The following is a 23,774-nucleotide window of genomic DNA, read 5'->3' as shown; positions in this document are numbered from 1 at the left end:
CCACTGGAGACCTCTTGGCAAGCTGACAATGAGCCATTAATAAGTATTCGACCTGTTCTGACTTGGTCAAATGATACTAACAATTATAATAATGGCAATAATATCGGTTGCTCAGTAGTTTGGGTCATGCGCAATTCTCGGTGACTCCATTTGGGGTTTTCTTGGCAAAGACACTGGAGTGGTTTGCCATTTCCTTCTCTGGCATATTTGACAGATGAGGAAACTGAGGTAAACAGAGTTGAGTGACTTGCCCAGGGAAGAAAATGAGATTTACAAAATCTCATATGATCCTCACAACAACCTTGGTTGATAGATGCTATTTTTTAATCCTCACATTACAGATGAAGAACCTGAAGCTGACAGAGTAAGTTAAGTGATTTTCCCTGGGCCGCACAGCTAGTAAAGATCTGAGGCAGGATTTGAAATTGAGTCTTCCTGTCTCCAAATTCCATTTATTGTCTAGTCTGTATCTCTCCATTTTCCCCAACATAATCATATGAAATACATCATCAAACACTTTGCTAAAATCCAGTAGAGTGTTCCTCTCTCTTGGTTTAGAATGATAATTTCCAAAAAGTAATTCAGTCCTTGATGAGTTATGCCAACTCCTTGGTGGTCACTGCTTCCTTTTCAGAATGTCTCGTAACCATCTCTTTAATGGTGCATTCTTGACTTTTTCTTAGAAATCGAAGTCAAGCTCACTAATGTCTATTTCAAAGTTTTCTAGTGAAATGTCCCAAAGAGCTATGCTCAGTCCTGTCCTGTTTTAGCATTTTTATCATCAATAACTTAGAAAAAGGCACAGATAGTGTGCTCATCAAACTTGCTGGATGACATAAAGTCAAAAAGCTGGGAGAAGTCTGTAAGAATTTCTTCCCTTTTTAAAAAAATCAGGACAAGTCTGGTAATTCCTCTCCAATTTTATTCACCTTTCAAATGTGAAGGAGCTCCATTCCTTCCTTTATACATAGGGGAGCCTATTTGGACCCCTGAAGCCTATAGGAGGGAGCAAATCGCCTAAGGTCTTGTCTCTCAGTTTTCTCCTGTCACCTGTATGGCATAAATTGGATTTTTATAACTTAAAGTTCTATGTTTCTAGTTTGATGAAAATGTGTTAACTATCTATTTAGCACAGGGCAGGACGCAGTGCTAGCTACTAAGGATTAAAAGACAAAAATGACACTATCTCTGTCCTCTAGGAATTTACATTCTATGTCATGATATTTCAATGTGTAGAATAAGGACTTGGACTTCTAGGTAGATACGGAGTCAGGAACTTCCCCAAATTGAGAGTTGTGCTGCCTTTTGAGCACAGTAAGGTCTCCTCCATTCTTGGCTGGAGAGGCATTTCAGCTGGAAATCTTCTGCTCATATATCTTTCTTCCTGCTCTGCTTTCCTCTCTGTCCCTAATATATAAATATTTGTATGTATGTATAGTATGTATATACACACCAAAGCCAAGTCATAAATTACTTAGCTTTTTCTTGGTTTAGAATTATGCATGTTGATGCTCCTACGCCATTGGAATGGATGATGAAAAAAATTCAGTAGGTCAACTTAATCAATCAAATTATTAAATATTTACTATGTTCCAGGGTTGGTACTAAGCAAAAACAAAAAAAGGCATTGTCCATGCTCTCAAGGAGTTCGTGTGATATTGAGGGAGACAACATATTCAAATGTATTTACAGTGAAGGTAGATTTGGAGAGCTCCCTCACCAGATTTCTGAGAGGACAAGATTCAGGAGTCAGTGAAATCTCCAGCATCTCTAACCTCTTTGCCCTTGAGGCTAAGAGCTACAAGAGACTTTAGGTAGAGTCCAGTCCAACCCTTCACTTTACAAATGAGAAATGATGTGTGCTAGATTGGACTAAATAGTCTAATAACAATAATAGCAGCTAACATTTACATGTTATCTCTTACTGGCCAGGCATTGTGCTAAGTGCTTTGCAAGTATTATCTCATTATATGATTGCAACAATTCTGGGAGGTAGGCATTATTATTAATCTCATTTTATAGTTAAGAGAACTGAGGCAAATAGAGGGTAAGTGACTTGTCCAAGGTCACAAAGGTAATAAGTGTCTGAGTCTGGATTTGAACTCAAGTCTTCCTGACTCTAGGCATAGGAGTCTATCCACCACAACACCTAGATAAAAAAATAATCAGTGTTCAACTAGATAACCAATGAGAGTTCTTCTACCTTGGTGATTCTGTGAGGCTTCGGAAAATCCATTCCTTTTCTTTGTTAGATGTACCAAGAATCTCTTAGGATAATGGGGGAAAAAAACAGTAGTTTAGATGACCTAATGCCCTTATGAGCCTTCATTCTAGGTGACCCAGAAAAGAGAAAAAGGCAAGAGTTCTGGAAGAATGGAAAGCAGGGTATTCAGTTATGAGTTGAGAGCAGAGACTTGCAGGAACTTTCTGGCAAAGCTTGGGGAGAAAAGAAAATGATGCTGATTACACAAATTCAAGAAGGGCCAGTCTTGTCATAGGATCACAGGGATCTCCCTTGGCCCAGGGAGATCCAACATTTTTATCAATGACTTTGGAAGAAGGCATAAAGGGCGGTCTTGTCAACTTTACAGATGACAGGAAGCTGGGAGGGACAGCTAACACATTGGAAGAGAGAGTCCTTATCCAAAAATAGCTCTGTAGGCCAGAGCATCAGGCTGAATGGAACACAGTAAAACTTTAGTTAGAATAAATGTAAAGTTTTAGCCTTGGGATCAAAAAATCAACTCCACAATTACAAAATAGGGATGTTGTGGTTAGACAACAGCATTGCAAAAAACAACAACAATAACACATACACTCATAAATTGGGGGGTTAAGAGGATTGCCAGCTAAATATGAACCCAAAGTGTAATTTTAAAAAAGTTAATTTACTCCTCTCTACTACTCCTCCACTACATTAAAAAAATGTAGTGTCTCTCCCACTGTTTCATTCTCTGATCAAATGACATTGCCTTAAAGTGTAACATGACAGTTTAGAAAGAATGTTGGCAGGGAAGAAGGGAGACCAAAAATCGTGAGAGAACCACTGGTCTGGAGAAAAGAGGAGAACATGAGAACTGTTTTCTAGTCTATGAAGAGCTGGAATTGTAGGAGAAGGATTATTAGATCTGTTCCACCCCACTAAGAACAATGGGGAGTGCCTGCAGAGAAGTAGATTGAAGCTAGATGCAAAGAAAGGTATCCTAAGTGGAAGAGCTCTCCCATAATGGAAGGGGCTGCCCTCAGGAAGCAATCAGTTCCCCTCACTGAAGTTCTTCAAGCCAAGGTTAAATGAACTCTACTCAGGGATGCTAGCAGGAAATTTCTTCTGCCTTCTAACTCTGATCTTCTTTGTTTAAGACTAGGAGGGGCTCCAGGGATCTTCTTTTAGCCCAACCCCTCATTTTACAAATGAGGAAACAGGCTGAGAAAAGTCAAGTGAATAGGTTGCATGATGTTGTCTCCCCAAGGTCACACAGGTTGAAAGCAGCAGGTTTTAAGATTCAAACTCAGGTCCCCTGATTTCCCAGGTGACAATTCTGGACCTCTGATCAAGAACAATTACTAAATATGTGGAGTAGTCGTCGGGCAGACATTGGGCTCTTTTTTCTATAACCCTTGACCATGCCATCAATCTCATTGGTCCTTCTCTTCCCCAGGAAAATTCTACTAGGCATTATGGAAGGACACAAAGCCTTCTTGTCTCATAGGCATCTACCCTAAGCCCACTTTGGAGACCCCAAAGGTCCATGGTCTCCTCTCTCTCTAGGGCAGGTACCACCTGAATCTGCCTCCTTCGAGCTTGTGGGTTTCATCTGGAGGCTTGAGTCGCTGTCAGCAGCTCTTTACTTGATGAGGGTGACAGAAGAAAATGGGGACATGGGGAAAGGGGAAATGGAGAAGAGGGAAGGTGTTAATTCCTAACACCTCTGTATGAATGAGCTTATCAGGCAATCCCCTCCCAGGCTAGACAGACTCCAGGGAGAATGAAGCCAAGGGTTCACATATCTGAAGAGTTGCCAATGAGAAGAGACAGCTTTGGAGGGCAGCAGTAGGGTTTAGGGGAGGCAGATCTCAGTTCGGTATAAAGAACTTTCAAAGAATTATAGTTTCCCAACACTAGAACGGACTATTTCAGGAGAGAGTGAGTTCCCTGTCTCAGGAAGGATTCAAACTAGGTGGCTCCTTGTTAAGGACACTCTAGAAGGGATTCCTACTTAGGGCAGATGAAGGAGGTGGGAAGAATGAAGTCTTGACCTAGAGAATCTCTAAGTTCCCTCCCAATCCTAAGGAAGGTTAAAGAAGAGAAAGGACACGGACCCTTGGAATCATCTAGAACCTAGACCATGTCTGGTGATGGAGACATCAGGACCCCACTGGCTCAAATGAATTGGGGTCGAGGTCAGTTTTATTTATAGAACACTATTTTGTTATTTTCAAGTACATAGAGTGTCTCGCACTCATTCCTAACATAGCATCTTCAAGTGCCAGCTCTGCTGGACCCATTTAACAATGAAGAGATAAGCTTCTCTGTCATTAACAGCAGCCTTTGGAATATAAACAATATTTCAAATGCCTTCAAAATAGTTTAGTCTCTGAGCAGGTTAAACATTCCCCTGTAATCTCAGTTATATCACTCATTTGCTTAGCAAGGGTTTTTTGTGGAGTTTTTTTTTTTGGTTGTTTTGTTTTAGGAAGAGAAGAAGCTCACATCAGGTCTTATTAAGGAGCCTGAAGATGGTGGCATCTAAAATCTGATCTGGCAGAAATGACTTTGTGCCATTTCGAGAGGCATTTAAAGGGTCAGCGCTGCCATCTTGTCTCTAGAGAAGTGGTTCTACAAGAAAGAACATGGGAGTTGGAGCTTAGAGATGATTTAATCCAAGACCCTCATTTTATTTTATTTTTTACTACCAGAAGGGACTTTAGAGGACTCTTTAGAGGACCTTCAGAGGTCGTCTGGTCCAATTCCTTTGTTGAACAGAGATGGAAACTGAGGCTACAGAGGTGACTTGCTCAAAATCTCTCAGTTTCCAAAGAGATACAACAAATCGATTCTTAGCTTCACACTAAAATTTCATGCCCACATCCTCTACTCTAGGATACTGACTTCTATTACTTCTGTAATAGATGCACAGAGCGCAAAGCCTAGAGTCAGGAAGACTCATCTTCCTGGGTTCAAATCTAGACTCAGATACTTACTAGCTGTGTGGCCTTGGGCATGTCACTTAAAGCTGTTGGCCTCAGTTTGCTCATCTGTAAAATGAGCTAGAGAAGGAAATGGCCAACTGCTCCAATATCTCTGCCAAGAAAACCCCAAATGGGGGGGCAGCTGGGTAGCTCAGTGGATTGAGAGTCAGGCCTAGAGACGGGAGGTCCTGGGTTCAAATCCGGCCTCAGACACTTCCCAGCTGTGTGACCCTGGAGAAGTCACTTGACCCCCATTGCCCACCCTTACCACTCTTCCACCTATGAGCTAATACACAGAAGTTAAGGGTTTAAAAACCAAAAAAAGAAAAAGAAAAAAGAAAACCCCAAATGGGGCCAACTCTGAATGAACTCTAAGAAATGTTGGCTTGACTTCTGATAGATAAACATTCCAAGGATCCTAGATCTAGAGCTTTAATAGACCTTAGAGGCCATCTAGTCCAAATCTCTGAAGAGACTAAGGCCCAGGGAGCTTGTGACTTGTTCAAAGTCACATAGGTTATGATCATCAAAGGTGGGATTTGAACCCAGGTCCTCTGATTCCAGAGCTGATATCTTTCCCATTTGTTCCTTCGGCTTGGACTATCCCAAAGATGAGGCTGAACCACATCCCCTGATGGCAACACATCAACACAAAAGTCTGATAAACATCAGCCTGGGGACTCAGTTCCCAAAACTCTGAAGGATTGGAAGGGGGAAGAAGGAAACTAGATTCTCCATGTTTTAAAGGAGTTGGGTTCGAATCCTGGTTTTGCTTTTCTCTTCCTGTCTAATTACTACCCTTTGATCCTCTATTTGCCAATCTCTTAAATGAGGCTGTTAGACTCCAAGATCCTTTCTGGTGGAATTCTGGGATTCTCGCTGAGTGCCCTCCCCTGGCTACCTGAAAACAAGGTGTGCTTAGGAAATGCTGAGCCATTTCAATATTAGCCTAACTCTCCCGGCCCCTCTCTCGTCCAAAAAACCTCTCGGATTATCCAGAGTTTGGGAGGATCTGTGCCACAGCCAGCAAAGCCCTGGTCTACATTGGCCTCCAACACTTGCAGGGTTCTGCCTTAGACCTCCTTCTCCTTCCCCAATGGAAATTTACCAGAATTGAAGCAGGTCAACCGGAGCCAGGAGATGACCACCTTCCTTATACAATCATTCATCAAAGCGGGTCTATGCCAGACTCCATTTGGCAAAGTTGCCTTCTATGGCTTTGCCAGCTGAGTCTATAGCAATCAAAAGGCCTTTCTTGGAAGAGGCCTAGAACACAGGCTCTAAGAAGTCCTGCCTCCCTTTTCTGAACACGCTGGAAGTCCGGGGACCTGAGTTCTGGTCCAGGTTCTGCCATTGTCCCTCTTCTCTGGGCCTCAGTTTCCATCTCTGTAAAATGAGGGAGTAGGACTGGATGTTCCCTAAGAACCCTTCCAGCTCGAAGCCTAAGATCTCATGACCTCTCTCCATCTGTGTTCTCTGTTCATAATTAGTTGGAATTAGTGGTTTGGTTATCTCTGTTTTGATCACCATGGCAACAGCCCTGGCTAGATGCTCCAGACCAGGGCTAGCCCCAGGGAGTGAGCTGGAAGCAAGGCCTCTCTCTCTCCTCATTGGATTTGGCCCTCCATTTGGTAGGATCATCGAGTTAGGGCTGGAAGGGACTTCAGAGATCAGGGAGGCCAGAGATTCTTGCCCTGGAGAGATTTCAGACCCCGGGGGAGGGGGCAGGATTTCATCTTTATTTTCATTAATCTCTCACCAAAATTTAGCATTCCCTTCAATTTCACCATTCCTTGAAAGTGCTCAGAGACATCACTGAACAGCCAAAGGGTTCCTCACACACACACACACACACACACACACACACACACACACACAATTAAGAATCCCTGCTCTGATCTCTTCATTTTGTTGTGTGGTTCAGTTGTTTTTTAATCTTGCCCAACCCTTTGTGGGGTTTTCTTGATGAAGATACTGGAATGGTTGGCCATTTCCTTCTCCAGCCCATTTCACAGATGAGGAAACTGAGGGAAATATAGTTAAATGACTTGTCCAGGATCACACAACCAGTAAGTGTCTGAAGCCGGGTTTGAATTCAGGAAAGGAAGTCTTCCTGACTCCAAGCCCAGTGCTCTATCCACTGTGATACCCAGTTACCTCAGTTTACAGATGAAGAAAATCAGAGGGTACAGTCATTTTGCCCAGGTCGTACAGCAAGTGAGTGGCAGTGAGATTCTCACCCAGGTCCAGAGTTCACTCTATCACTGTCCCTGGAAGATGGGGAGCCTGTCTCTTCCTCCAGAGCCAAGAGGAAGAGAAATAGGCATTGTGGGATCGGTGGCTGCTGCTCCTAGGTCTGAGTGGAATGAGCTGCTCTAAGCATTCATTGATTCACTTACCTCATTCAGGCCTTGGACAGCTCTGCCCTCACAGTCTAAAGGGGGAGACGAGGTAGAAATGTGAGCCACAAAAGGTGGGTTATAGGTAGAGAGGAAATGTTGCTAGAGTTCACAAGAGGGAGAGATTGCCGTGGGCCAGAGCAATCAGGAAAGGCTTCCTGGAAGAGGTTGGGGAAGAGAGGACAAAGACTCAGAGATACAGCCTGGTTGAGCCATGAGTTCAAGGATCTTCATTCTCTCAGTTCAGATCATTAGTTTCCCTGCTACGGGAGAAAGAGAACTGGCTTGGAGTCAGAAGCTGTGGATTCAAATCCATGGGCAAGTCCCTCACCTCTCTGGGCCTTAACTTCATCCTCTATAAAATGAAGGGGTTTGGGTAGATGTCCTCTGAAGTCCCTTCCAGCCCTAGAGCTACAATCCTTTAATTAATGGTCCCTGGATCCAAAGACCCGAACCTTGGAAGGGGCTAAGGAATGATAATAAGAAAGGTCTCATGGGACATAGCACTTTACACTTTATAAAGTTCCGGGACCGTACCACTTTGTATTTTACAAAGTTCTAGGGCTATAGAACTTTACAGTTTACAACATTTTCAGGATATAACACTTTACACTTTACAAAGTTCCAGAGAAGTGGCACTTTACAGTTTACAATGTTCTGGAGACATAGCACTTTACATTTTATAAAGTTGAAGGGACATAGCACTTTTCACTTTACAAAGTTCTTAAAACAGCACTTTACAGTTCTGGGGCCATAACACTTTACAGTTTACAAGGAGGCATAGCACTTTACACTTTACAAAGTTATGGAGACGTGGCACTTTACAGTTTACAAAGTTCTGGATACAAGGCACTTTACAGTTTACAGTGTTCTGGAGACGTGGCATGTTACATTTTATAAAGTTGAAGAGACATAGCACTTTACACTTTACAAAGTTCTTGAAACAGCACTTTACACTTTACAAAGTTCTTGAAACAGAACTTTACACTTTACAAAGTCCTTGAAACAGCACTTTACACTTTACAAAGTTATTGAAACAGCACTTTACACTTTACAAAGTTCTTGAAACAGCACTTTACACTTTACAAAGTTCTTGAAACAGCACTTTATACTCTACAAAGTTCTTGAAACAGCACTTTACACTTTACAAAGTTATTGAAACAGTACTTTACACTTTACAAAGCTCTTGAAACAGCGCTCTATCCTTTACAAAATTCTAGAGCCATAGCACTTTAAAGTTTACAAAATTCTGGAGACATCACACTTTACAAAGTTCTTGAGGCAGAGCACTTTACAGTTTACAAAGTTCACAGAACGATTCCCTGGATATTCAATAAGATAATGTACACCAAGTGCTTGGTTACAAAGACCCATAGAACAGTGAGCTGCCATTATTTTCATTTTGGGTAATTGAGCAGCAGCAGAGTATCATAGACACAGAGTTAACCTTAGGGTCAAGAAGATCTGGATTTAAGTCCTGCTTTAGACCCTTACCAGCAGCCAGACCCTAAATAAAGTACTCTGCACCTCACTTCCCTCCTCTGTAAAATGGGGATAATATTAGTATTAATCTCAGGTTTATTCTAAGATTATGATGAGATAAGAAGCATGAAGCACTTTGCAAACCTTACAGGTTTATTTATAAACCTTTATAAAGGAGAGCTACTTTTTATTATTAGCTACTGGGGGAAGAAGGGATAGGATCCATCATTTTATTGGTAGGGGGAACTTCTAGTGAGACAACTTCTTCTATCAAGCATCTCTGTAACATTGAGCTGAGGAAGTGAGAATTCAGCAACTTGCCCAGGATCACACAGTCCCTGTGTGTCAGAAACAGGATCTGAACCAAGATTTTCTGGTCTTCAAGGCCTTATGCCCCATTGCAGGTTTTTCCCTCCTGCTTATTATTATTAATGTCAGGAGATAATGTGGGGGCAGCTAGGTGGCTCAGTGGACTGAGAGCCAGACCTGGAGATGAGAGGTCCAGAGTTCAAATCTGGCCTCAGATACTTCCTAGCTGTGTGACCCTGGGCAAGTCACTTAATCCCCATTGACTAGCCCTGACCATGCCTCTGCCTTAGAACCCATCTGCAATGGAAGGAAAGGTTTAAAATAAAAAAGGGGCAGTAAGTGGTTCAAAGATTTGAGAGCCAGGGCTAGAGTCCTGGGTTCCAATCTGGCCTCAGACCCATTAGCTGTGTGACCTTGGGTGAGTCACTTGACCCCTATTGCCTAGCCCTTTTCGTTCTTCTGTCTTGGAACCAATATGCATCCTAAGACAGAAGGGGAGGGTTTAAATGAGAGAGAGAAGGAACAAGGAGTCCTGGTCACCCACCCTTTCTTAGAATGTGCTATGGGTCAGCTCCTTCCTTCCCTTCTATAATGGAGATAAATATCTTTAACCCCATTTTAGAGATGAGGAAACTGAGGCTTAGAGAGGGAACGCCATTTGTCCAAGGTCGCACAGCCTGTAGGTGTCAGGGGAAGGTCTTTCCGATTCAAAGGCTGGAATACCCTCCTCTGGGAAGGCAAAATTGGAAGGAGCCCTTGAAGGATGGAGAGGCAGAAGAAAGAGGAAAGGATGCTCCAAGTGAGGGAAACCGCGTGGATAAAAGTTTGGAGGCAGGAATAGTCAGCATGTGTGCGTGTGCGGACCTTGAAAGCCAGGTGAGGAGTTCACAAACTTCAAACTGCTTTCATCGGGCCCCTCCAGGCTCTGAGTAGCTGCCTCTTACCTACAGGCTCCGCCGCCAGGGAACAACGTGCCGAAAGCCTTTGGGAAACTTCCTCTGATGGATCGGAGAGGGGAGAAAAGGGCAGGGCAGGGAGAGGGGAGGCAGGGAGGCCGGCCCAGGAAGGAGGCCCAAACAAGAGGCCAGCGTGACCGGGGAAGGGAAGGGAGGAGGGGGTAGCTTAGACTTGGCAGAGGGAAGACAAGCCTGAACAGCCAGTTGTTTCTAGAAATTCTCTGGCCAGTCTTGGAATTGGAGGCACCACCAGGGGCTATTTCCCAGCCCTTCGCCCTGGAGCCTTTCCATCTCCGAGGAGGGATGCCCTAGTGAGGGAGGGATGGGGAGACCTGGAGGGAAGGCCACGAGCCCAGACCTGCCCTGGGATATCACCCCGGTGTCTCCTGGGGACCCTGAGCAGTCTGGGGGGAGCCTGGGCCAAGGGGGTTCTCTTGGAGGAGAGTTCCTTGACCTCAGGCACGCCGTCCCCAGGGGATCCGGTTCCTCTGGCCAGGCATGAGGCTGACGGCAGCTCTCCACACACCCGTCTCTACACCTCCCCTTGGCAGAAGGGGAGCCCCGGGTCCCCCTGGAATTGTCTTCTAAGCAGGCCTTGTTTTCTGGAGCCAGAAGGAGGGAAGAGGTGGGGTGCTGGAGGGAGAAACTGAGCCCGTCTGGGGCAGGCGGCCTGGGAGGGACAGGAGGGGGAGAGCGACCCAGAACAGGCCAGAGAGCCAGAGACAGCATCAAGGGCTCTGCTGGGCTGCCGTGGCCAAAGCCTTTGGCTGAACAAGAGAGAGATGAAGGGGCCGCTTCCCAGCAAGCCTGGCCCTGCGGGACAGCTGAGCCCCTCGGCTCAGGCCAAAACCCGCAGCTTCAGAGGGGCCGCAGGGCCCACAGCGGGCGGAGGCCGGACCCCTTGGCTCAGGACCTCGAGGCTGCGGGTTCTCTAAGGCCCCCGGCAGGTGGGCTCGCCCTGCCTCCCTTCCAGCCTTCAGCATCCCTTCCCCATACCCCCATCCCTCAAATGCCCCTAAGAGGATGGGTCTGCTGGGGCTTCCAGGGAGCCTGAGATCTTGTCCCAGGCAGGCGCAGGAGGGAGGCGGTACCTGGGCCAGATCTCAGGCACTCGGCGGGGTGACAGGCGGCCGTGAGCATCCAGATTGCTGGCCTCAGTGAGCACAGAGTAAATGGGTCAATAGTAGCCAGGAGAGACTCCCCCCCCTCTCTGTGGGTGTCTCTCAGTCTCTGAGTCTCTTTTGGTCTCTCTCCGTCTCTCAGTCTCTGGCTCAGTGTCTCTCCCCAGCCCTTAGAGGCAGGGCCCTCTGGGAGGATGCTTCTGACCCATGTTCAGTTGCCCCATACGGTACCCTGATGCACGCATACTCACTCAGCCAGAAACTAAGACCAATAACACTCGGGGCAGCTGGCTGGCTCAGTAGAGAGTGTCCCGGCCTAGAGACAGGAGGTCCCGGGTTCAAATCTGGCCTCAGACACTTCCCAGCTGTGTGACCCTGGGCAAGTCACTTCACCCCCATGGCCTAGCCCTTACCACTCTTCTGTCTTGGGGCCGATACACAATATTGATTCCAAGATTCAAAGGGTTAAAAAAAAAAAAAAAAGATTTGCTTGTGAGAGAGCTGGATGGGAGGAAGGCTCAGGCTGTAACCAGGATGAGGGGGTCAATCTGTGTCTAAGGGGTTGGTCTACAAATCACGGAATCTTCCATTTAGGGATGGAAGAGCTCTAGAGTCAATCCCACACACACACTCCATTTTATAGATGAGGAAAATCAAGTAAGTGTCTGAGGCAGAATCTCAGCCAAGGCTCTCCCGACTGTCCCTCGGGAAATCGGCCCACGGTCCGTGTTCGAGACAAGCCGATGGGGTTCGGGGTCACCGTGGGGCCAATCCGAGGTCGCCATGGGTCTAGGAGCTGGGCTTGGGGACCAGTCTGTGGCTGGGATTAGGGCTAATCCAGGGCGGTGGCAAGGGGGAGAGAGAGCAGCCTGTGGCTGGCAACCGAGTTCTTGTTGTCTGTGGGAAGCCAAGTGACCTACAAAGGCCCGGAGCCCGTGACCTTGTCCTGTGAGGAGGCGGCTCGGCTCCAGGGCTGCCCACACAGACGGGAATGACGAGAGCTGGGCCTCCATCCTTTACAAGCTGTACCTGTCCGCAGGGTCCATTCCCTGGTGTTTCCTTTGGAATCCAGAGCCTTGGGCCGAGTCTTTGGGTAACCCAGATCTTTCCCCAGCGCTGGGCTCTCTCCTCCGTTCTCCGGGCCAGCCCCCTCCCAGTTGCACCACACGAGCGGAGGCCGAGGACAGTGACCTCATGCTTGGTCCTATCAGTGTGAGAACAAGAGTATTTTCTCTGGAAAGCCTACCAGGATGACCTCATTGCTCAATCATTAATGGCCTGGGATCCCAGGGAGGCCAGAAGTTTCTGGAGCTCTTCTTTCTGTGGGTTCGGTTTTGCCTGGGGTGGGGGGAGACCTATGGGAGAGAGGAGAGGGGGTGGCCTGCTTCTGACTGAGCCTTCCCCCTCAACACCGGCTGATCTCTAATCCCAGTCCCATGAGCCCTAGCCCTGAGCAGAGACTAACCTCTAATCCTGACCACAGACTGACCTCTAAATCCAGGCACATATTTCCCATCTAGCCGCAGTCACAGACTGACCACTAACCCAAGGCATACTAGGATCACGGATCTGAGAGATGGAAGGGATCCCACAGGCCACCTAGTGTCACTCTTCTATTTTTACATATTGGGAAACTGAGACCCGGATAAAAATGTTGATTTTTATCAAAGATACGAGCGACATAGCCAGTTTCTCTGATTCCAAATCTAATCCTCTTCCCCTCCCCACCTCAATAGATTCCTGACCCTCTAGATCAGAAACAAGTAGCCTTAGGCACCAAGAGGAACAAGGGAGAGGGCAGGAATGACTCAGTGGGGCACCCCGAATGCTTGAGGACCAGCTCCACAGGTCGTCTTCTTCATCAGCCTTGGGGGAGGCAGGAGCAAAGGAGAAGACTGGGTGTCTTCCTCCCTCTCCTTCCCCCAAGGACTCTAGAGCAGATCCTCATGCGTGGTTGGCCGCCATCTATTTTGGTGCTGATGGTCATCTCCATAGGGACAACCGTGAGTGGGGACTCCTGCCTGTCCCTAAATGTCAGATTGATGATGACTAATAGAGAATTCCCTGTTTCCTTTATAGGGGTCCCAGGTGCTGTTCCTGGGGCTGTTCCTGGAGGGGTCTACTATCCAGGTAAGGAGCATATAGCTCAATCTCTCTCCTCCTTGACCTCCCCTTCCCAGTCTGGTTTGAGTTTCTCCAGCACCTAGCACTATGCCTAGCACATAGTAGGTACTTCCTAAATCTTTCTTGGGATTGCACTGGATATTCCTTCCCTCATTGCTACTTGGGATGAACTCAAGGAAGGACAATATGGCAGTCTTCACAGTTTTTTTCCAAGGACCAGCAACCCTGGTTCACTCAATACATACCACCCCAAAAGCTATAGAACCCTAGAAAACCAAAGGCAGAAGGGACCTCAGAGATCATCTGATCTGACCTCTCTCATTTTGCATAAGGGAAATGACTTGTCCAAAGTCATACCAATGGTCAAGAATAGAACTTCTAGCTTCTACACTGCCTTAATTTTCCTCATGCTAAATGGCTGGGGGCAGGGAGGAGGAGAGGACAAGAAGGAAGAAGTAAAGAACTACTTTTTCACGATAGCACCTTCTGTTCTGGAATCTCCTCTCTCCCCTCCTCCCCAGCATGCAGCCTCATAGCTTTGGGTTCCACACAGTGAGTGGTAATGGGTAGATTAACGCTCTCTTCTGGGGAAATATTATGCCTCAGCCAAGTCAAAAGACAAAAGATTCATTGTTCAGCACAATGACCAACCGTGATTCCAGGGAAGTGATTCATGCTGCCCACTTTCTGACCCAAAAGGGACAGACTCGAGATGAAGAAAGACACATATTTTTGAATGTAGTCAATGGGGGAATTGGTTTGCATATTTTTGATAAGAGTTTTAGTTTTATTTTTCTCCCTCCAGTGGAAGGGAAAGAAAATAAATCTTCACTAATTGAAAAAAACACAAAACTCAATTTCCCAAAAAATACACAAGCCCCCAAAAACTTCTCTTAGAGGGGATTGCTAATGTGTTTAAACCCTTACTTTCTGTCTTAGAATCATTACTAGCTATCAGTTCCAAGGCTGAAGAGTGGTAAGGGCTAGGCAATTAGGGTTAAGTGACTTGCCCAAGGTCACATAGCTAGGAAGTGTTTGAGACTAGATGGGAACCTCCTTATCTCTCTCTCTTCCACTGAGACACCTAGCTGCCCCTAATGGTGGAAGTAGGAGATAGGAAGACCTTCTCAAACTTCTGTACTCACCTTCGGTTGGCCCCATGTATTTCAGTCATGAACTGAAACCAGTCCCACACTGCTCCAACAAGGTTGCTAATGTCTGGCAAGAAGGGGATGCTTTGTGGACAATCATCCCCTGTCACCATCTTCTCCCACTGAGGATGGCTAGAATTCTTTTTGGACCAGGCGTTACGACCAACCCTAGTTTGTGTGGGGAGATGGCTCTTATGCCACTTAGGGCTGATGACAAAGGATCTAACCTTTTCTCCCTGCTCGGTTGTAGGAGCTGGTGGTCTTGGAGGCCTTGGAGCTGGAGGCCTCGGACCTGGAGGCCTTGGAGCTGGGGGTCTAGGAGGAGCAGGTGAGGTTGAGAACTTTGTTACACGATGGAGAACAAGAAAGTCCAATCTCTGGTAGCCACATTCCCAGTCAGAGAATAATACCCTATCTAGTGTTTTCTGTTCAAAACACTTTCATACACTCAGGCAGAAGCTGAATTTTTCCCATTAACTTGTTAGAGATGAAATGGAACTTCAAGATCATCTTGTCTCAATCTATTCCTTTTACAAATGAGGAAACTGAGGCCTATTGCGATCAATTGACTTGCTCAAGATCATTAAGCAAGACAAAGACAGTCAGGACTAGAATAACCTAGGTTTCTGGACACCCTTGTCCAATACTATTCACCCCAGAGGACCTCGGAGCTCTCAAGGGGATCCAGTCTAAGATTTAGTGTCTAACCTATTGAGAGATAGAGGAAGAGAGCTGAGGGTGGAGGAAGTTGGGTACAGCCCTCTTGGGAAATGTTCTAGCTCACCATCTTTACTCAAAGAGCCTCCACAGTAGAGATGATGGCCAGGATTCAAGAGGACTCCTTGGAGAACTTGTTTTCCCCCTGAAGTAAAACACCCAGATTGAGACTGATAAGTTCTTGTTTTTCCTCCAGGGCTTGGGGCAGGAGGCAAACCACCCAAACCAGGTAAGGCATCTTCTCACCATCTCTGATCACCATCTGTGACCGCCTTCAGGGACCAGAGATGAGCTGGGTTGAGGAGGACCAGCAGTCGTAGGATGGGGGACATAAGGGTTGGGAGGAAGCAAAAGACCAAAGGGGAAATTGGAGCATTCTGGGACTTCTCCAAAAGAGGGACAATGCATATCTCCCCAGCTTAGCTAGAAAACTCTCATGCTGGGCAAGAGCACCTTCCTTAAAGGCTGTGAGGATGAAACAGACAAATGAGGGGCCCTGAAGGGTACCACAAGGATGGAGAAGCATCCTTTACTTTAGGAAGTGAGGCCTCTGGACATTCCCTACAGACTGAAGTCATTCCTGGCCTAGAATCTTTGATGAAAGGGTCACAATTAGCTGGTACTTTATGCATTATGCAGCAGACATTTAGGATGAAAGGGACTTCAGGAGCTACTGAATACACAAACACGTTTTACAGATGGATAAACTGAGGCCCAGAAAGGGGCAGTAACTTACTCAAGGTCACGCAGCATTAAAGGAGTACCTGAATCTGAACCTAGGTCCTCTGACCCTAAGTCTAGCACTTTCAATTGCAGCATATGACCACCACAACAATGACAATAGCAATAGCATTTATAGAGTACTTTAAGATTTGTGAAGTGTTTTATATTTATTATCTCATTTTATCCTCACAACCCTGGCAAGTAGGAACCATTATTATCCCCATGAAACTGAGATAGACAGAAATTAAGTCATTTCCCCAGATTCATGCAGCCAGGGGGTATCTGAGACTGGCTTCAAACTCAGGTAGAGGCTAATATTATCCCCATTTTACAGATGAAACTGAGGCAAATAGGGTTAAGTGACTTGCCCAGGGTCGCACAGCAAGTCGGTATCTGAGGCTGGCTTTGAACTCAAGTAGAAGTTATTATTATCTCCATTTTACAGATAAAACTGAGGCAAATAGGGTTAAGTGACTTGCCCAGGGTCACACAGCAAGTCGGTATCTGAGGCTGGCTTTGAACTCATTTTACAGATAAAACTGAGGCAAATAGGGTTAAGTGACTTGCCCAGGGTCACACAGCAAGTCGATATCTGAGGCTGGCTTTGAACTCATTTTACAGATAAAACTGAGGCAAATAGGGTTAAGTGACTTGCCCAGGGTCACACAGCTAATAAGTATCTGAGGCTGGCTTTGGACTTAGGACCTGATTAAGAAGGACAGAACAAGATCCAAAGGGACATATTGGATGGGGATGGGAGCTTCAGTCCCATCCAGGCTTAAGGGGCTCCCATCCTCGGAGAGCCGCCCCACATGGGGATTTGGCTCCTCTTCTGCGGTCAGCATCCGTACCTGTCTCTGAGACATGAGCTCTGACATGGCTCCGGTTCCTACAGGATGTCGGGGGGCCTCTTACGAAATCCCATTGTTCCGTGAGCCAAGTGTGAATGAATCCACTCGAAAACACCTGGATTCAGTTTCTCTCGAAAATCCATCTGGGCTGGGAGCCATTGGAGAACTTCGGGGCCTGAGGGGCTCAGAGGGGTTCAGGTTTCTTTGGAAGCGAAGGAGGAAGCCGGGGAGGACCCGGCCTTTGCTGAGTTTCCTTATCTGGGCAAATCACAGATGCCTTCTGGGATTGTTCCCCAACTTCCAGGCAGAGGTTCATGGGCCCAAAGCCTCATGAATGTAGAGTGGTAGAGCACCTCAGAAGCCATCCACTCCCACCCCTTCATTTTACAGATGAGGAAACTGAGGCACAAACAGGGGAAGTGAGTTTCCCAAGGTCACGTATGTCATACATTTATAAGACCCTAGATATAGAGCTAAAAGGGACCCGAGAAGCCATCCACTCCAATGCCCTCGTTTCACAGATGGAGAAACTGAGGCACAAGGCAGGGAAGTGAGTTCCTCATGGTCACACGTATAATAAGTTTATAAGGGACCCTAAAGACCTTCTAGTCCAACCCACTCCTTGTTAAAGAGGAGAAAGCCAGAGATGACCCGACTATCTGTGGCTTCCCAACTGCTGCTCCCTGGGAAGGAGAGGCAGCAAAGGAGACAGCGTCCCTCCCAACATCCCTGGGAGGTGATCAGAGCAGATATGGTTGCCCCATTTTATATTGGAGGAGTGAGTGTCTTGCCCAAGTCACACGCATCGAGGCAGTGATCTAGGACTCGGGGTTCCCCACTCCTAGGCTAATCCACAAGGGAAACTGGGGGAGGGAGTGTGCCCTGGATATTGGAAACGGCAGTCCAGGCAGAGGGATGGACGTCGTGACTTCTCAAGTCCTTCTCCGGTCCAAGAGAACGAGCCCTGGCTTTGGGGGGTGCGGTTTTGGGGTTCGAATCCCACCTCTGACCCGTGTGACTTTGTGCAGGTCCCTTGACCTTTATGGATCTCGCTTTCCTCCTCTGTAAAACGAGAGGGCTGGGGTCTCTCCCGGCTCCAAAGCCAGGCCTCTGATCCTCCTAGACTGAGGATTAGGGGTTGGAGAGCCTGAAGGGCTAACATTTGGGTGAGCCGGCTTTCTGGAGGCCTTTCTGGGGCTGGGCTGCATGTTTGGGACTTGGGAACAACTAATCCCCTGGCTAAGGGTGATGGGGAGGGAGAAAATCACAGCTGCCTTAGCTCCGCCGACTGCCTCCTCCTCCACCCCCTGCACGGGCCTGTGCCAGGGCTCCCCGGCAGGCACTGGGGCTTGGTGTCCATAGAGCAGAGCTGAGCTGCTGCCCAGCGTAAGCCTCTCCCACCCTCCGTGGCGCAGCTGGAGGCCCCGCACAGCTGGGAGCCTGAAGTGTCTGGGGCCCGAGGAGCCAGCGGCTGGCCTCCCCCAGCATCCTACGTGGGGCGAGGGCCAGAGAGGCAGGGAGGGACACATCCGAGGAAAGACGAGATGGAAACAGAGACAGAGGAGAGGCAGAAATGGACACAGGCAGAGAGAGACAGAGACAGAGACAGAGACAGAGAGACGAAGGGAGGGAGGGAGACAGAGAGACAGAGAGACGAAGGGAGGGAGGGAAAGAGAGACAAAGAGAGAGAAAGAGAGAGAGAGAGAGAGGAGAGAGAGACAGACAGACAGAGACAGAGAGACGAAGGGAGGGAGGGAGAGACAGAGACAGAGAGAGACACACACACAAAGGGAGGGAGGGAGGGAGAGACAGAGTGACGAAAGAGACAGAAATACAGATGGGAGTGGGAGAGAGCCACAGAGAAACAGAGACACTACATAGGGGCTCAAGAGATAGGTAGAGACAGGGACAGACAGGTAGACTAAAGAGAAAAGGAGAGAAAAGGTGAGGAGAGACAGGTAAATAGAGACAAGGGGAGAACAGCAAAGAGACAGAGAGGAAGGTGGGGAGATGACCAAATTTTCAAAAAGATACAGATTGGGGTAGTTAGGTGTCCCAGTGGTTAGAGAACGAGACCTGGAGTCAAGAGGATCTAGGTTAACATTTGGCCTCAGACTCTTCCTAGTTGTGTGACCCTGGGCAAGTCACTTAGCCCTCACTGTCAAGCCCTTACTGCTCTTCTGTCTTGGAACTAATACACGGTGTTGATTCCAAGGTGGAAGGTGAAGGTTTAAAATAAAAGATACAGAGACTTCAGGAGAGGATGGAGAGAGGGAAAGAGATGGAAGGAAAGAGAGAGAGAGACAGAGAGAGAGACAGAGAGAGACAGAGACAGAGAGAGACAGAGAGAGACAGAGAGAGAAAAATAGAGACAAAGACACAAAGACAAAGTCAGAGAATAATAGAGAGACAGAGATGGAGAGAAAGAAAGAGATGGTAAGGGAAACACAGAGAGACAGTGAGTGAGAGACACATAAGAGATATTTCCCCCTAATGGAGTAGAATGGAGAGGGAAAGGAAATGAGAGAAGATGAAGGAGACAGAGACAGAGAAAAAGGGAGACAGGCAGAGCAAAGAGGGAGGAAGAAATGGAGAGAGGGAGGGAGAAAGTAGAAGGGAAAGGAAGGCTGCTTCCAGGAAAGGAGAGGGGCATTGGTGGGGTATCCATGAGTATGTCTGATTTCAAATGGGGGAGATGGAAGTTGCTGCTGGTCCTCCTCTCCTCTCCCCGTCCCCCTTTCCACTGCAGAAGCTCATTCCATCCTCTCCTTTCCAGGTATTGGCGGGCTTGCTGGACTCGGAGCAGGTAAGTCTAAGACTCTCCCATCCTCCTCCCACACTGTGACTTTATTTTCATTCTGAAGTTGGAGATGGCATTAGTGAGGAATGATGGGGCCCCCCTGGGGACTCCCTAAAGCCCCCTTTGGACTCCAAATGTTTCATCCATCCCCTGTCAGGTAGGCAGAACACTAGGAGGCTCCTTAGGGTAGAGGAGAAGGCTTAACAACCTCTCTCTCAGGGACCAGTCTTTTCCCAATCCTAAGAGGGAGTCAGAGACCTCAGGGACACTCTATTCAGTCCCCACCTCCACAGAGGGTGCAGTGGGTGTGACCATTAGCTGAACACTAAGAAACATGGTGATGAGATCTTGAGAGGGACTCTAGAATGATCATCTGTGAAGAACCCTAGACAAAGGTTTAACTTGACCCTTTTAAATCCTCCACAGGAGAACTTAGATGACCAGTCCCTATCCCCATCTCTCTCTCTCTCTCTCTCTCTCTCTCTCTCTCTCTCTCTCTCTCTCTCTCTCCTTCCTCTCTCTCTCCTTCCCTCTCTCTCCTTCCTTCTCTTCCTTTCTCTCTGTCTCTCTCTGTCTCTCCTTTCTCTCTTCTCTTCTCTTTTTGTCTCTCTGTCTCCCTCTGTCTCTCTGTCTCTCTCTGTCTCTTTCTTTCTCTCTCTCTCTTTACTTTTTGTCTTAGTATCAGTTTTAAGTCAGAAGAGTGACCAAAGCTAAGCAATGGAGATTAAGTGACTTGCCCAGGGTCACACAGCTACAAAGCATCTGAGGCTAGATTTGGACCCAGGTTCTCCCAATCAAGGCCCGGCACTCTATCCACTGTGCTGCCTGGCTACCCCACCCGATTTTCTTTTAAGGGAAATCCTTCCTGTCCTTTTCAAAGGCCTCACACCAAGTCCAAGTCTAGAAAGACAACATCTGCCATCAGCTGGCCCAGAGTGTTTTACCGAAGGGGGAAAGGCGGCCTCATCCTCATAGTGCTCTTTGGACTTCTCCCCCCCCCCCAAAGTCTTTTCCCGCCTTCTCTTACTTGATTGTCTCCTCACAACAAACCAAGAAGGCAGGTGCTGCTATTCCTCTCTGACAAACGAGGAGGCAGGCCCAGAGGAATGAAGTAGCTTTTGCCCAAGAGCACATCCATAGTAAGTGATAGAGGAGGGGCTTTCAGACCCCCAAACCTGGGCTGAGGCGAGCTTCCCATTGTTCCTCTGACACCAAAGACCTCTCCAAGGGCAGGCCCCTGGGGAAGAAAGAGGGGACGGGCACCCCAGATTCTGAAGGCGGTCTTACGGACGTTGGCAGTGCTAGTCAGGCAGAGTAAGAGCAGAGCATCATGGGAGCCCATCCAAGGTCCCCCTCCAGTGCTGAGACTCTATAACTCCAAGGACATCCCTCTGGGAGTCATCGCATCAGAATGAGGCAGTATAGAGTAGTGGAAGATGCTAGACTTGGGAACAGGAAACCTGGGTTCAAGGCTGGGCTCCAACCTTCCCTCACAAAGGCAAGTCACTTAATTTCTCCAACTCCCAGTTTCTTCATCTATAAAATGGGGTTGGACGATGGATACTAACCACCTCCCTGAGTTGCCAAGAGGATAGTTTCTTGCACATTTTTAAAGCCTTGGTGAAATGGAGATGACTTTTGACAGGCAGGTTGGTGTATGGAAGGAGCTCTAAGGGGCCCAAGAACATAGCTCGGCAGGGCTGGAAGGGACTTTGGACACGGAAGGACAGGGCTGAGAAGGAGCTCAGGAGATGGAACACTGGAGCTGGAAGACATCAGGATGGCGAAGGCCTTGAGCCCTTGCCACGGAAGGGTCACTCGGAGGACTCGCCGATCTTTAGATCAGAGAGGACACTCAGATGCGTGATGGGTGTCCCCAGGCATCTGAGGGATGTTCTGAGGGAGGAACAGGGAATCGACTTGTTCTACTGGGCCCCCCAAATCAGGCCTTTGAGCAATTAGTGGAAAGTGCAGAGGCAGAGTGAGCCTTGATGTCGGGAACAAAAAAACAAAAAACTTCCTCAGTAAGACGTCCAAAAGGCAGATGGACTGCTTCGATCAGGAGTCACCAAAGGTTCCCGAGCAAAGGTTGGCTGTTTCTTGCCACATCCTTAATCAGGTACTGCTGCTGAGATCCAGCCCGGGGATGTGATCACTTTAAAGAGAAAGAAACTGAGGCTCAGAGAGACTTGGCTGAGATGGCACCTCTGTGTCTTTTCCCCTAATGGCTAGAAGCAAGTGTAGAGCCCAGATCAGGATCTCCCCAATTCCAAGCCCAAGGTTCAGGCCACGACATCCTTTCCCTGTGAAACAGCTCTATCGAAGCTCGTGGGCATGATCCTCTCAGCCCCAGATCCCCAAATGGCTGCCCCTGTCCCATTAATGCTGCTTCCAGCCCCAGGTAGAATGGATCATGGGAGAAAGAGGGCTTAAAGCAAAATTCATATGCCTAAATATATCCCAAGATTCTCCCCTTCCCATAATTCCCCTTCCATGGGAGTCAAAGAAGAAGACTGAGCCCCATTCCTGGGGAGCCACAAAGCGGCCAGGTGTTCAGAGATCCGCATCCCTCCTGCTCGCTCTCCCTCACCCCCTTACTCCCCCCCCCAGCCTGTGACCCCAGCCACCCTCTGTCATTCATAAGAAAGGCTCTGACCCTATTGGGTCCCTTGCTGAGTGGCCCCCTGGGTCCCAGCAGCCCCAGGCTTTGTGTTTCCAGTTTGTGGAAAGAAAAACAAAGACCATCTTTCCACATAATTGAAAACAAACTCTGTACAGTTGTGAACTCCCATTGCCCATCAGTTCCTCTAGCCAAAGGCAGTGGAATTTCTGCCTGGAGCAGGGAAAGAGGGAATGATTAGCCCCAGATGTTGGAAGGGGAAAGGAGACCAGAGCCAGAGGGACCCATTCCACCCCTCATAAACATTTCAGTTTCAATCTGTTCATGGATGGACTCCCCAAGAGACAGGCCAGGGAGAAAGAGCTCGAGAAGGAGAAAGACTGCAGAGTTTGGGGGTGATGGACAACTAACGAGGCTCCCAACCGAGAGGCCAAAGATGGAGGGAGCCATTGGGGAGCCAAGAAGACGGAGGGCAGAACGCAGGAAAAAAGAGATGGCCTGGGAAGAGAGGGAAGCAGATGAAAGCAGATGGAGGCAAAGAGACTAAAACAAATCCTCAGCTCAGCTACCACGGGAAGGAACCCTGGCGTGGGGAGCCCTGCCTCTCTTCCTTGTGCCCATTTCTCTGGGCCTAAGTCTCCTCCTCTGTAGAATGGAGGGATGAGACTGGATGGCCTCAGAGGACCCTGTCGGTTCCACCCCCAAGATCCTTTCTCAATCCCTCCACAAAGAATGTGATGGGAGGAGAGTGACTGATGAGTGTGATGGTGCCCTCCAGCCCAGGCTTGGAGTATCCCTGAGTTCACTTGATCTCTTTCTCTCTCCAGGCGCTGGAGGACTTGGAGGACTTGGAGGAGGTGAGTGTCAGAAGTAGGACCCAAAGACTTCTCCATCGGTGGCTGATGAAGTTCGCCTTAAACAAAATGGAGTCCGTGGAACCAACCAAGGATCCATCCATGCCGTATTTCGCTTTCAAATCATAGAAATTTAATCCCAAAGAATCTCAGAGGCCAACTCCTTCCTTTTGCAGAGGGACAACCAATCGCCAAGAGTTTAAGTCCTCAGTAGGAGCCAGGCACAGTGAGAGGCACTGGGGGTGCAAATGCGAAAGCTTCCATTCTAACTAAAGAGAATCTACATAGAGAAGATGTATATATACATATCCAGATGATATATAAATATTTATATTAGCCACACACATATCCACATGTATTTGGAGATCTGTTTATGGAGATTTTTAATGGGGAAAGAAAAATAAAGAGAGAGAGAGAGAGAGAGAGAGAGAGAGAGAGGAAAGAGAAACAGAAACAGTGACAGAATCAGAGAGAGAA

General features: G+C 47.7%; 1 protein-coding gene across 1 annotated transcript in view; it reads left to right on the top strand.

Moving 5' to 3' along the window:
* ELN (elastin) overlaps positions 1-23,774 on the top strand; it is a 186,656-nt gene that overhangs the window by 107,323 nt on the left and 55,559 nt on the right. The window contains exons 4-8 of the mRNA XM_044675622.1: positions 13,537-13,587; positions 14,983-15,060; positions 15,646-15,678; positions 19,800-19,829; positions 23,271-23,300. Coding sequence (XP_044531557.1) covers positions 13,537-13,587; positions 14,983-15,060; positions 15,646-15,678; positions 19,800-19,829; positions 23,271-23,300 — 222 coding nt within the window. The remainder of the gene's footprint in view (positions 1-13,536; positions 13,588-14,982; positions 15,061-15,645; positions 15,679-19,799; positions 19,830-23,270; positions 23,301-23,774) is intronic.

Source organism: Gracilinanus agilis, chromosome 4 (assembly GCF_016433145.1).
Source record: "Gracilinanus agilis isolate LMUSP501 chromosome 4, AgileGrace, whole genome shotgun sequence".
Classification (NCBI taxonomy): Eukaryota; Metazoa; Chordata; class Mammalia; order Didelphimorphia; family Didelphidae; genus Gracilinanus; species Gracilinanus agilis.
This window is presented reverse-complemented; position numbering and strand designations above follow the sequence as displayed.